A 13093-nucleotide genomic window follows, 5' to 3' on the forward strand; every position below is an offset into this window, starting at 1 on the left:
TATCAGAAAGCTAAGATGTCTTGGAAGACAGTTAACACTGGCAGATTAGAACACAATGATCATGAAGACAAAATGCAAAAGTGCTCTAAATTTAACTCCATTCTCTTTATCATTCTTTGTTAATTCCCACATCTATCACAGATAGATACTCCTTTACTAATAAGCAGACTTGGTTCTAAACATACACTTAGAAAAGTCACTTAAAACTTGTAATTTAGTTTTCTATGGAATATTAAGATTCTAAAAAGCACTTCCAAATTCACAATGTTGCCTACAGAATAAGAGGAATAGGACTGCTTTCATTACACTTAGCTTATGTTAATAGTACTGTCATTAGAGAGAAAATAATAAGCATAGTGATTCTAGAACTACAGTTCCCTAGATTCAATCCTGGATCCTCTATTTACTTGATCTGGGGCAAGTTATCTAGCTTCTCTGTGCTAGTCTTCTCATCTATGAAATGTCAATAATAGTCTCTCTTAAATTGATTTGATGATTCAACAAGTAATTACAGATAAAGTGTTTAAAACAGTGTCTGGCACATAATAATTACTCAATATTAGCTATTAAAACTACATTTTAATCTAAGATGAAATATCAGATCTCTTTCTGGAAATCAGGTCTCCTGCAAAATCATCCAGCCAGGCATCTTAAGGATGCCTGAAAGATAAGTGATTTTAAGCCTCTTTAAAACAGCAGAACTTGGGATCCCTGGGTGGGGCTCAGTGGTTTAGCACCTGCCTTTGGCCCAGGGTGTGATCGTGGAGTCCCAGGATTGACTCCCACATCGGGCTCCCTGCATGGAGCCTGCTTCTCCCTCTGCCTGTGTCTCTGCCCACTGCCCCCCACCCCCTCTCTCTCTGTCTCTCATGAATAAATAAATAAAATCTTAAAAAAAAAAAAAAAAAAAAGAACTCCTGTTTTTCAAATACAATATTTTATCAAGAGAGATAAAACACACTAAACTGTTCATTTTTCCAATAAATGGATGAAGTAACTGGTTTACCAACCCCTCAACCCCTCCCTTTTATAGGGGTTCTTTAACAACGCTCTAGGACAATCAGGACACAAGCATTATAAACAAAGCATTACTAAGAACAAAGGGGAATGAGTGGTCCCAAAAGTAAGGGTAAGCGCTGGCAAGGCTTTCTGGACCTAGACTTTTCCATAACTCAGTTCTACATCTCATCTCTCACTAGTAAATTTACCCTTACTCTTGTCACATGCTTACGCATTTAAGAAATTTAAATGTAAGACTCTAAAATTTTAAAATGAAAACAACCATTATATAGTATTTCATCCAGTCTCCAAATTTTACAGAAAAAAATGTCCACAGAAATTCACACTAAGAAACAAAACAACAACAACAAAAAAAAAAAAAAAAAAAAAAAGAAACAAAACAGAACGGTGATAGACAATTTAAACAAATATGCTACTAAGCTACTATAGCCTACTGTACAGGACATGTTAGTCTGCCAAAGAAACTACTTCTAGACTAACCTGCCCTGTTCTATGTCATCCATGGGTCAACCTGCTTACAGCCAAGACCTCCAGATTCCACACAGAGTGTTTGAAAACTGAAGCAAGCAGCAATGGGACTCTGACTCAAGGTCACTCCAAGTGGTACTAAGTAGCACAAATTTATGGATCCTCAATTTGGTGCTGCTGAGACCTCCAACTCATTCACCTTAAAAGTTAACTGCATCATGTCAGTGTGTGCACCTGCATATTTTGGAGAGCATCGTTTCTTGGGGGGTGGGAGGAGTATTGTTTCTTAACACAGAAATCTATAAAATGGACAAGAGTTAAATTTTTCTACACACGGATGGACAGTATAGAGCACTAAATTTGAAATAAGGACCTGAGTTTCAATTTTTGCTCAGCTTGGTGTTAGCATGTAAGTTATTGAGAAATTAATGAAAATAATAAAGTACTCAGCTTACATGGTTATTAAGAGTACTAAATGCATAGGAAGTACTTAATACAGTGGCTGACACACAATAAGCATTTAATTCATAGTTATTGACATTTTAGACAAAATTCTATGCACCTGACATGGCAATAGGATTGAAGTTAGGGTGAGGCAAACCAGACCACCTAGAGCACACAACTTAGCTCTGACTTCTGTGAGAGAGTGCCTCCTGAAATTTTGCATCCTAGGCACCTTGTTTACCTCACATCAATTCACACCTGCAGAGCACACACAATGACAACCTCTTATTGGTATCACAGTGTCACAAAGGCCACTTTACATAGCATATTTAAAAAAAATTTTTTTCTTCCCCATTTGCCCAATGGAGGCATAAATAAATTACTTGGACCACCAGAAAAAAAAAAAAGTTATATAACATCCAAAGCAAGTTACATGGTTTTAAAATACTTAAAAAGAATTTGGTCAACAAGTAAATTTTAAAATTATCTGTCAAGCCTATGTAAAAATTACTTTTTATTCTCTCCATGTAAATAGATCAACTTTAATAGAGAAAACTGTAGTCCAGAAGCAGACTGTGTAGCAGACTGAAATTAAGATGCAAAGATTTCAAGATAATTCATAAAAGGGCAAAAACCTAGTATAATAAATAGCTGTCAACAAAACCAAAGGACTTTTTACCCATGAATTACCTGATAGGAAATGGGAACAATAATAAAAGTAGCAACTGGCTTCTAAGATATTTCTGTACAACTAATTCATTGTTAGTTGGGAAAATAGTACATCTCTTTAGTTGTGACAATCCTTAATTTTTCTTTCTATTCCAAAGCCTAAATTTTTGTTGAATCCTAGCCTGAACAAAATTTAAATGAAAACATTTGTTGTAAGGTAGGAAACAAATTCATCCCCTTGAATATGTTCATCTTTTGTTATACAGTTCTTAATCTAGTAACTCATGAATCAAATAACGCTCAACCGAGTAGCCATTAAGTGTGAGGTACATCTTTCTATTTTCCTCTTTATTGGTAGTTGTGATCTCTTTTGTTTTAATTTCTCCAATATAATGCTAACGCTTTCTTTTAAAAGCGCTTAGAAATTGAGCTAAACTTAAACCTTCATACTATCCCTGCTGTTCTTTATGCTTGAAGGTACGATTTAAGGAGACTGTACCACGTGGGTTAGGCCCACCTACTCTGTATCACTTAAAATCTTAGATACCTACCATTTATCTTAATAACTCTTAATTGCCTAACATCCTCTATGAAATGCAATGTATATTTTCTTCACCTTACCTTCCAAAATTTCTTTGCACCAAAACACTGACACAAGGCTCTCAAATGCTGATAAAATTGTTAGTTCCAGATAACAAATTCACTGGGTCATTTGTTTAAAGCTAGGTGCTAATAAGGACAAGGTTTTACCTTGATGATAGCCATTAACTTCACTTTTAGCTCCTAAATGATCTCAAATACAAATGCTATTAGCACAAAAACAAAAGGATATCTGCTTGTATATACTGTTCCTCTTGTAGCTTTCCTTTCAAAATTGCAATTAATTTTTTAAGAGGGCACACCAAACTTAAGATAGCACCTCACAAATCTGGAGTTTTGACAACTTTGCCAGAATGCCGATTTTATTATGGATAAAGACATCCAAAAAAGGATAGATATTTCTGAATAAGTGACCACAGCAAAATTCAAAGTTCTCTGGAATTAAATTAATTAAACCTTGCAACATTGTGAACTGGTATAGGGAGCATTTGCAACCTAGAGGCCAGGTCTGACTCATCTACCATTCCCAAATGGCTTTTGTCATAGTAACCTTATATAAGTCCAAGACGACAATATGGGTGTAAGTAACATCGTAGGGTTTTGTCATTCCGTAACTCCAACCCCACCGGAGTTCAGTTCATCCTGAAGATGGCTGAATAAGGCAGGAGGTGTGTTTCAGTACCAGGGACCAAACAGTATGTTAGAGAAACTATACATTTTTTTTTCCTTCTATCAGCTCTGACCCAAAATTATCAAATGAACTGATGCAAGCAGAAGTACTTAATATGTAAGAAAAGGGGTAAAAGAGGTCAAAAGATAAAAAGAAAGAAAACTTAGAAAAAAAAACATTAGAAAGGCTAGGTAACCCATGTAAGTCTTCCCATCCCCTTCTCTTTTGTCCCACTAAATGAAACCACATTAAAGAGAAGTTTTTATTCCTTTCTCCATTTCCTAATAGCTACTGCAGTTCTCTGCAGTCTAAGTCAGTAAGTCTTAGGTGGAGATGTGGTGATGAAAAGTCAGAAAGAGTCCGTGCCCTTCAGGGTGGTGCAGTCTTTCAGGGAAGAGAACAATAAGGAAATACATGTCAAGCTGCCACTTTGCATAACTCCATGAGCATACCTGCCTCATGTTATACATATACTTACTGTATACAAGCTCAACACACATGCTTACATTTTTTGAAGAAAAACAAAAAAGAAAGAACTATTGAAATCCCTAAGTGATCATAATTCCAATTCATGAACATAAGCCCCAGAATGAAAGACAGGGCAGACCAGGGATCTGCTATTCCCCCTGCCACTTAAGAGCCACAGTACCTCTATGAGCAGATCATTTCTGTGTTATACATATTTCTTTTCCCACATGGCTCTGGATAACAAGTCATATATATCACCTACTACTCACAGGAAAAGTAATTCTATTAAAAGGAAAACTGGCTGGGTGAAAGTTAGGTTAGTCTCCAATGTAGTAACTCCCTAAAAGATTTTTTCAAGTGAATTTGAATATAAGTAATTTTTGCCTACCATACCAACCTTACCATCTAATATAAAAGTTCTTTTTAACTGCAACTCTAAATTTAACTGCCCTCCAATAGAGCTCAATCATTACATCATTTTCATGGCAAAGATTTAAAATACAGTCTCTTGAGTGAGGCAGCCTGGATTCAAATCCTAATTCCATGCAATTACTCCTTGTATAACCTCAGGCAAGTTGCTTAAACGCTCTATACTTCACTTTCTCTAATTTAAATTAGGGATATTAGTGCCTCTACCTCATTGGACTGCTCCAAGGATTATATGACGTCATGTGACATGCTTAGTGTGATGCCTGGCACTGAGTTACTGCTCAATAAATGCTATCAGATTATATCCCAGTTCATTCCAAATTTTTAAGGTAACTTCACACATAATATATACTCAGTAACTATTTGGCAAAGAAATGAACCAAAGTATCATTATGTAATCTATACTTACTTCTGGTAAACTTATTTCCAAGGGAATGGCCTGAGTAAACAGTAGTGCCTATCATTTAATATACTGCACTGCTGTTACCCAAGTAATTCATAAACTTGCTGCTAAAATCCTTTTTTCCCCCCCTTTCTTTTAAATAGCAACAATTGATTCTAAGCAACTATAGAAGAGTAAGATTGAGACTGTATAGACTCAACTCACTTTTTGAGCAGTTAAAAAAAGTTAGTCAAACCAAAAATATAAGGGCGATCTTGAAAAGTAAGATTTGGGGCAGCCCCGGTGTCTCAGTGGTTTAGCGCCTCCTTCAGCCCAGGGCACGATCATGGAGACCCGGGATCGAGTTCCACGTCAGGCTCCCTGCATGAAGCCTGCTTCTCCCTCTGCCTGTGTCTCTGCCTCTCTCTCTCTCTCATGAATAAATAAATAAAATCTTAAAAAAAAAAAAAGAAAGAAAAATAAGATTGTATATTACACTTACATTGGAGATGCAATTAATATTGTAGCTAAAATTTAAAAACTGAATTTTTCAAAAAAAAGATAAAAATAAAAACAAAAACTGCATTTTTCCTCTTCCTACAGACAAAAATAGACCAAACTACATTGTTTACCTTTCTGCAAATAAATTATTTCTAACTGCTGCAATTAAGGTGTTTTCATTGGTTACACTGTGCATGTGTCCTAAAAAAATCAGTATCTAAGGCTCTTTCTGTAACATTTCAAATGCAGAAACATACATATGTGCATACAAATAAAATCACACTATTTAACTTCAAAATCCCTTTTATGGTCTACTTACCATGAAATTAGCTTAAAATTTTTAGTAATATTCCCTATCATAATGACCCTAATAATCCAAAAACATGTAAGCAGCAGTACTTCAGATTTATCCTCCATATATTGGTTATACCAGGTAAATATGAATTTCTTGGATAAAAAAAATCAGTAAGGAAATAACATAAAAACTGACTTTTATAAAAAAATTCAGGTTAGGACTTATCAAAGACTTACGCTTATTAATGAAAACTGGGAGCATTATCAAATTTTAAAGCCAAATACCAGCAATCATTTGTGGACAATCTCTCGTGGGAGAGGGAATTGGTAAATCCATGAAAGCATATAAGGTTACAGCAATTCAGAGCTGTTCAATTTATTCTATGCTATTATTATAGTACTGCAAAGGATTAGAGAATGTGTTTTCATGACCAAAACCTAACACAAAATTTATCCCTGAAATTTAGTTTGCATGTTTTAAAATAATGATCATTTTACTCTCCTAAGTATCTGGTTTAAAGCAAATAAAGTATCATCTTAAGACCCAGTGAAATATGAAAATTTTCTAGAAACCCAAAATATAAGCCCCTTTGAAATAAGCACTATTCAATTTTACAAAGTCACCTTGTTTAAAGCAGATGATACTACAAGCAAAATTCAAAGGAGATATCATGGTTAAAAAACAAAATGAAAAAAAAAACAAAAAACAAACAAAAAAAACAAAATGAAAAAACAAAGAGAAAAGAAAAAGCATGGATTCTGTTCAGGACAAAATGAGATCACATCAGTAAAGCACAGAACCCATTAAAAGTTAGTTTCCTCCACATTTGTATTTTGTTATAATGAATGCTGTTTGCAAAAAGCAGGACAGGGATAAGATCTCCAAAATGCCGTTACACAAAGTTTGCTGTAATAGAAAAGGACTCCTTTGTCATTTCCCTATAGAAAGCAATCTATCCTGATTTTAGAGGCCTCCAAAAAGACCAAACATCTTTCTACAAATTATATTATAAAATTTCTATCATAAGTCCTTTCATCTAAGGGTGTAAAGCAAGTCTGTTTTACTTGTTTCTGTATTCCTGTCCCTAACAGAGTGCTAGAGGCGTGTGCATGAATGCACTCATTCATTCAATCATTTACTCACTTATTCAGCAAGTATTTACTGAAAACTAACTCCAGGCCAGATATGCGTTAGTGAGGTAAGGCACATGACAAACCAGAGGGCCTTACCTAGGGAGCTTATAGTCTAGTGAGGGAGAGACATTTATCAAACAAGTAAAAAAAACAATTAAGTTCCTGTTGTGATGATGCTACAAAAAAGTTACAAAGCATGGTGAAGATATACTGGGAACTTACTATAGTAAGTTCTAGTTTCAGGAAGGAGGGGTCAAAGAAGGTCAGGAAAAGTTCCCCTGAGGAATGACATTTAAATGAGATCTGCAAATGAACTAGGAGTTGGTCAGATTTGGGAAGGGGAGAGGGTGCAGTCCCCAGGGAGATGGAACACAAAGAAAGGTTCCCAAATCAGGAAGGAACTTGCTATATAGTAACTGAAAGGTGCAGTAAATAAGAAAGGCTGGGGATAGGATGGAAAGCTGAAAAGGAGGCAAAGGATAAACTGCGAGCATTAAAAAGTAAGAAGGTAAGAGAATTTGAATATTTAAGTCATTTTAAGTCCTTTTCTCGTGTGAAATAAGTAATTTTAGGAATTGGGTCTTCATTCTATAACAGTAAGATCTACAGTCACAAGACCTGGATTATGCCTTAATCCCACCAGTCACTAGTTACATGACCTTACGTTTAACCAATCTGAACTACATACACTGTAAACAGGTACTCAATTATTTTAGCTACTGGGAATGCAGTAATACAGAGTCCTGTTCTCATGAACTTCTACCCTTAAAGACAGATGCACATGGGAAACATCCTAAGGCCTGTAAGAGATCCAAAAGCTGACACAAGGCTCCTGCAAAACCAAAACTGAGAACAAATGTGGATACTGGTGAACTACAAACTACTATAAAAATACAATTATACACATAACTCTGGGAACCCTAAATTCTTCAATGTGCTGAGATCTAAAGTGACCACAGGGTACCAGCCTGTGACTGAAAGATGATAAATACAATAAAAACCTTACTCCATCATTAAATATAGATGAATTATCCAAACTAGGATGGACCTCAGAGATGAAGAGTAATGATAGAACTGAACCCAGAACAAAAAAACTAGCATTAAATTAATTTTACTGGAGGATCCCTGGATGGCTCAGCGGTTTAACACCTGCCTATGGCTTAGGGTGTGATCCTGGAGACCCCGGATCGAGTCCCAAGTCGGGCTCCCTGCATGGAGCCTGCTTCTCCCTCTGCTTGTGTCTCTGCCTCTCTCTCTCTCTCTGTGTCTCTCATGAATAAATAAATAAAATCTTCTTTAAAAAAATAAATTAATTTTACTTATTTCCAAATTTTCCTGTAGTTCAAAAGCTCATTCCACAACCTCATAGCTGCATGCCAAAAGTTAGAGAACTCATTTCACACTTCCCTCAACAAAAAGGAAACACCTCCTGTGCTGTCTAGAAAACATGTTAACATTTTTGCTTTACCATCACTCACTCATGTTCAGTTTGAAGTCCATGTAAACTACCATTTCCGTCTATAACATAGCATGGAACCAGTTATCCCCACTGGTTCATTTGGTTAGTTGGTCTTCCTTCCTTGTGTACTGCATTACTCATGGTGCTACATTACTCTTATTCTTCCTACTTCTTTCTATAGGATCATATTCTACTTTTAAGGTCATACTAATTTCCAGACCATCTTAACTTCAGTCAAAGGGGAGCAATATGCAATATTACGATCCTAGAAAGTGTTTTTGCATTCAAAAGTCATACACTGTAGAACCTACGTTTGCAGAGTACATTCAAAAAGCAGCATATTTCAGTGGTCAACTTACATGACACTAAACCACGATTAACTACTAGCTATCAGTAGATACTGAATTACTGTATGTAAACAACACAAAGGAAATCCTCATGTCAAAAAACACACACCTAAGATTCTATGAAAGATAATATTCATAAGCTATGAATGGTCACACTAACAATTATAAAGGAGAAGACTGTGTTACAAGCATACTGCTCTCTGCTCAATAGAAAATATAAATGTGAGGCAGCCCAGGTGGCTCAGCGGTTTAGCGCCTGCCTTCAGCTCAGGGCGCGATGCTGGGGACCGGGGATCGAGTCCCACGTCCGACTGCCTGCATGGAGCCTGCTTCTCCCTCTGCCTGTGTCTCTGCCCCTCTCTCTCCTCTGTGTCTCTCATGAATAAATAAATAAAATCTTAAAAAAAATGTTTAAAAATAAAATGTAAATGTCCAATTTTTCCCATTCTTTAAATAGGATGAATTAAAAGTCATGGACTAAGCTAAGAAAAACTCACCAACATACTGGAGTCCAGAAAATGAGGGGGACAAGGAAACAGGAGTCAACAACAACAACAAAAAATGTGATGCTACTTCCAAGAAATGCAACGTACCCTCTTTTCTAGTAAAGGAGCACAGTCACCTCTCCTGATGCTTTGTGACTTGAACACAACGTAAAAAAAATAAAAATAAAAAATAAGTCTTGTGAAAGAATTCCCACACTACCACTGCCGGCTCTACTCAAGTGAGAGTAGCAACAGTCAGCCCTAAGGTAGGGAGGGAAAGCGGTGTATCTCTTAAATATGAGGATGGGATGTATTTTGACATTCTCCTAGGTCATTCTCTACCGTTTGAAATGTAGTCCATCGCTTAATACATCCGTAAGTCAGCTGCAACTCAGTCTTCTTTTTCAAAAAAAAAAAAGTGTGTGTCCTTCCTTCACGGAGGAATTTCTCCAACTCAGAAAACACACACACACACACACACACACAAACTCTTCATCTCACAAAGGGCTCCTAAGAAAACCATAAAATGCGTTACTCTGCAATCTCCCCCTACTCACTTCAAAAAAACAAAACAAAACAAACAAAAAAAAAAACACCCAACCTCCCTGCTCTTTCTGGTGAGTGGGCACCTCTGAGTCAGAAACTGGATTATATAGGGCAGCCCGGGTGGCTCAGCGGTTTGGCGCGGCCTTGAGCCCGGGGTGGGAACCTGGAGACCCGGGTTCGAGTCCCACGTCGGGCTCCCTGCGTGGAGCCTGCTTCTCCCTCTGCCTGTGTCTCTGCCTCTCTCTTTCTCTGTGTGTCTCTCTCATGCGTAAATAAATAAAAATCTTAAAAAAAAAAAAAAAAAGAAAAAAGAAAGAAACTGGATTATGAGCGGCTTGGACTCAGACCTGTCCCCAGGTGTGTGACCTTGGGCATGTCGCCTGTCCCCTCGGCTTCTGGTCGGCGCCTGAGAACAGAGTCTCTGAAAGCACAAGGGGTGTAAAGGTACCTTGGGAACTGCCCCCCCCCGGGGGTCAGAGGCAAGACCTGCCTCCGGAGAGGGGCCACGTCAGGGAACTGGACCTGAACCCGCAGAGCCCCGTCAGCCGACGGCGCACTCTTCCTCCCCAGAGGGCACAGCCGGGGTCACCCCGAGAGCCACTCCCCAGCGCCCCTCCCCGCCCCTCCTCCCCCAGCCGACCTGCAAGCGCAGGGCAGCAGCAGCAGCCACCTCTCCGCGCCCCAGGCCACACCTTCGGAGGACCCCACCCCAGGCACATCCGCCCGCTCCCTCCTCCCGGGGCACCCGAGGCCACGCTCGCCTCCCCCTCCCGCCCCCACCTGGAGGAGACTTCCTGGAGGCGTCCGGGCCCGAACCGGGCAGGCGGCGTCTACGAACCCGCTTTCCGCCGCTCGCGCCGGGGACCCTCGCTGACGCCCAGAGGGCCCCGCTCCCCGCCGCGTCCGCGCCGCCCGCCACAGCCCAGCCCACGGCCCCCGCGCGACCCCCGCGCGACCCCCGCCCTCTTCCGCGCCGCTCGGGGCTCCGCACCCCGGGACGGGGCGGCCACACCTTACCGGCAACTGAGGCACTGACTTCACTTCCCACCTTCGGAGCCCTCTTCAACTCCCGGATCAATTCACTCCGGCGACGCCGGAAGGACCCGAGAGGAACCAGGCGTTGTCCGGAATCCTGCCCGGCCGGAGTCGCGCAGGGGCCTTTCGGGACTTGTAGTCCCGCCAGCCGCCGTCGGCGGCCATTCCGACACGGGCCGGACTACGACTCCCGGCAGGCCGTGCGGTGGAGCCCAAGGCGATGGGTGGGGACAGCTCTAGCCAATAGCAGGAGAATTCCCTGCCTTTGCGGGAGGAGGTGAGACGCGGAGAGAGGGTGTCGGAGAGGAGGAGGAAGGGCGGGGTCAGCCCTCACCTGCACCAATCAGGGTGCTGGGTCGGCCCTGCGGGCGGCTCACCCATTGTGGGGGCGGGCTGGCAGGGCCCAGGAAGGAAGGGGGTGCGGGGGGGAGGTCCTGAGGCGGGTAACGTGGGGCGGCTGAGCCGCGGACGCTGCACCGAGCGGGGAATCGCCGGGGTGGAGGGAGGGGGGGGGGGGGATGCGTCCAGGCCCGAGCAGCGGCTTCCCCGATCGCGGACGAGCCCCGGGCACGCCAGGCGGCGTCGGGAAGGGATCGGGTGAGCCTGGGCTTCTCGAGGAGGCGCCCGGGGCGGGGCAGGGCAGGAAGCAGCTGCAGGTGTGAGCCCGGCGCGGGGCGGGGGGGCCCGGGGAAGGGAAGCGGCCGAACAGCTGCAGAAGCGCAGGGAGCGGGGAGGCTCGGGCGCAGCCGCTTCCCGCCGCCGCCAGCCGGGGCGGCCGCAGGAGCAGCAGGGGGAGGAGCGACAGCCGCCGAATTCGCCAACTGGAGGAGCGGGAGGCGGAGCTTGGGTCCCTGTAGCAGCCCGAGGCGCAGGCTGGACTCTAGTTTCCCGGGAGAGCCGAGAGCAGGAGCTCGGGCGGAGCGGAGCGCGGTCCCGCGAGCATCGGCTCCAGCATCCCGCCAGGGGTTGCAGGTGTGTGGGAGGTAAGCGTGGGCGCCCCCTCCGCGCGGCCCGCGGCGCCCGGGAGACAGCGACTTCCAGGGGAATCCTCCGGGCGCAGCCAGGGTCTCCGACTCGGGGTAGGGACCCGGTGCGAACCCTCTTAGATGAAATCGGATGTGCATTTTGGACTTTGTAAGGGGGGGGGGGGCGGGAAGCAAAAGGTGGCTTGATTCTGGGTATAAAGGGCGTGGTTAGTGGTCTTTGGTGTGAGTTATAGCATTAAAACTGTTCTGGGAGATGTTAAGATTGAGCGAAACCCTGCTAATTGAGGATGAGGTGGATGATATCTGGGTAGGTGCGCAGCTGGCAAAAAGAAAAAAAAAAAAAGATTTTGTCGTTGATACGGAATTACTTCAAAACTCTTGCACTAGGAAAATAACTTTGCATTTCTTCTTCAGTGTTTACCCTGTGCGTTGCTTTATCAGGTTGTCCTGCGACCGACCTGTTTTCCAGGGCGGTTTACCGCAGGTTCCCAAAATTGAAAGGGATTTGTATTAAGGAAGCAAATGCAGGCAGGAATAATCGAGATGACCAAACCTATCAGAAGTATAACTTTGCCCGCAATACCGTAAAACCGCTTTGCTGGATGGATACTTAGCTTTCCTAACAGCGGCTCTAGGATGTTGGAACAAAGACTAGGACTCAGCCTACAGTGGGAACATATGGTGTACTTCATTGCCGCTCCTTATCCTCTCTTTTGGGGCTGGTAATTGTACATTTGGGGGAAAAAAAAAAAAAACTAAAGTACAGGAAAAAACTGTGTGAGGATCTTTCCTGTTTAGGGAGTGTGTGCTAAATGATTACCCCCAGTATGTGTTGTGACGGGTTTAGGCGTAAAACACATGTAATAGTATCATAAAATAGTAGTTTATTCTTAGTGTTAAACCATGTGCAATTTTTTCGAATGTTATCAAATACCTGTGGATGAAAATACGGTCTTAATACTAGGTATAGGTGAAAGTCACACCTCCCTTTGTGTAACTATCACAAAACTGCAGCCTTTTTGTTTTTTTGTTTTTGTTTTTGTTTTTTTTTAGAAAAGTGTGTAAATAGCTATTTTTCCTTTTGTTACAGAGGTCTTTCAGATTACATGGCTTTTAATCATAGTAGCATATTGCAGCACATTTTGCTCTGAAATGC

General features: G+C 41.9%; 2 protein-coding genes across 6 annotated transcripts in view; one reads left to right on the forward strand and one right to left on the reverse strand.

Moving 5' to 3' along the window:
• Positions 1-11091, reverse strand: part of PDCD10 (programmed cell death 10) — a 41624-nt gene extending 30533 nt beyond the window's left edge. The window contains exon 1 of the mRNA XM_077880220.1: positions 10934-11091. The gene's annotated coding sequence lies outside the window, so the exon portion shown is untranslated. The remainder of the gene's footprint in view (positions 1-10933) is intronic.
• A 305-nt stretch (positions 11092-11396) lies between these two features.
• SERPINI1 (serpin family I member 1) overlaps positions 11397-13093 on the forward strand; it is a 72948-nt gene continuing 71251 nt past the window's right edge. For 2 of the 5 annotated variants that reach the window (XM_077880218.1, XM_077880217.1), the window contains exon 1: positions 11688-11934. Coding sequence is in view for 1 of the 5 variants with exons in the window: in XM_077880215.1 (XP_077736341.1) it covers positions 11470-11548 (79 nt within the window). In the remaining 4 variants the exon portion in view is untranslated. Of the gene's footprint in view, positions 11549-11687; positions 11935-13093 lie in introns of those variants that run through there. The other 3 variants (XM_077880215.1, XM_077880219.1, XM_077880216.1) reach the window with 3 other exon arrangements.

This window comes from Canis aureus, chromosome 31 (assembly GCF_053574225.1).
Source record: "Canis aureus isolate CA01 chromosome 31, VMU_Caureus_v.1.0, whole genome shotgun sequence".
NCBI lineage: Eukaryota > Metazoa > Chordata > Mammalia > Carnivora > Canidae > Canis > Canis aureus.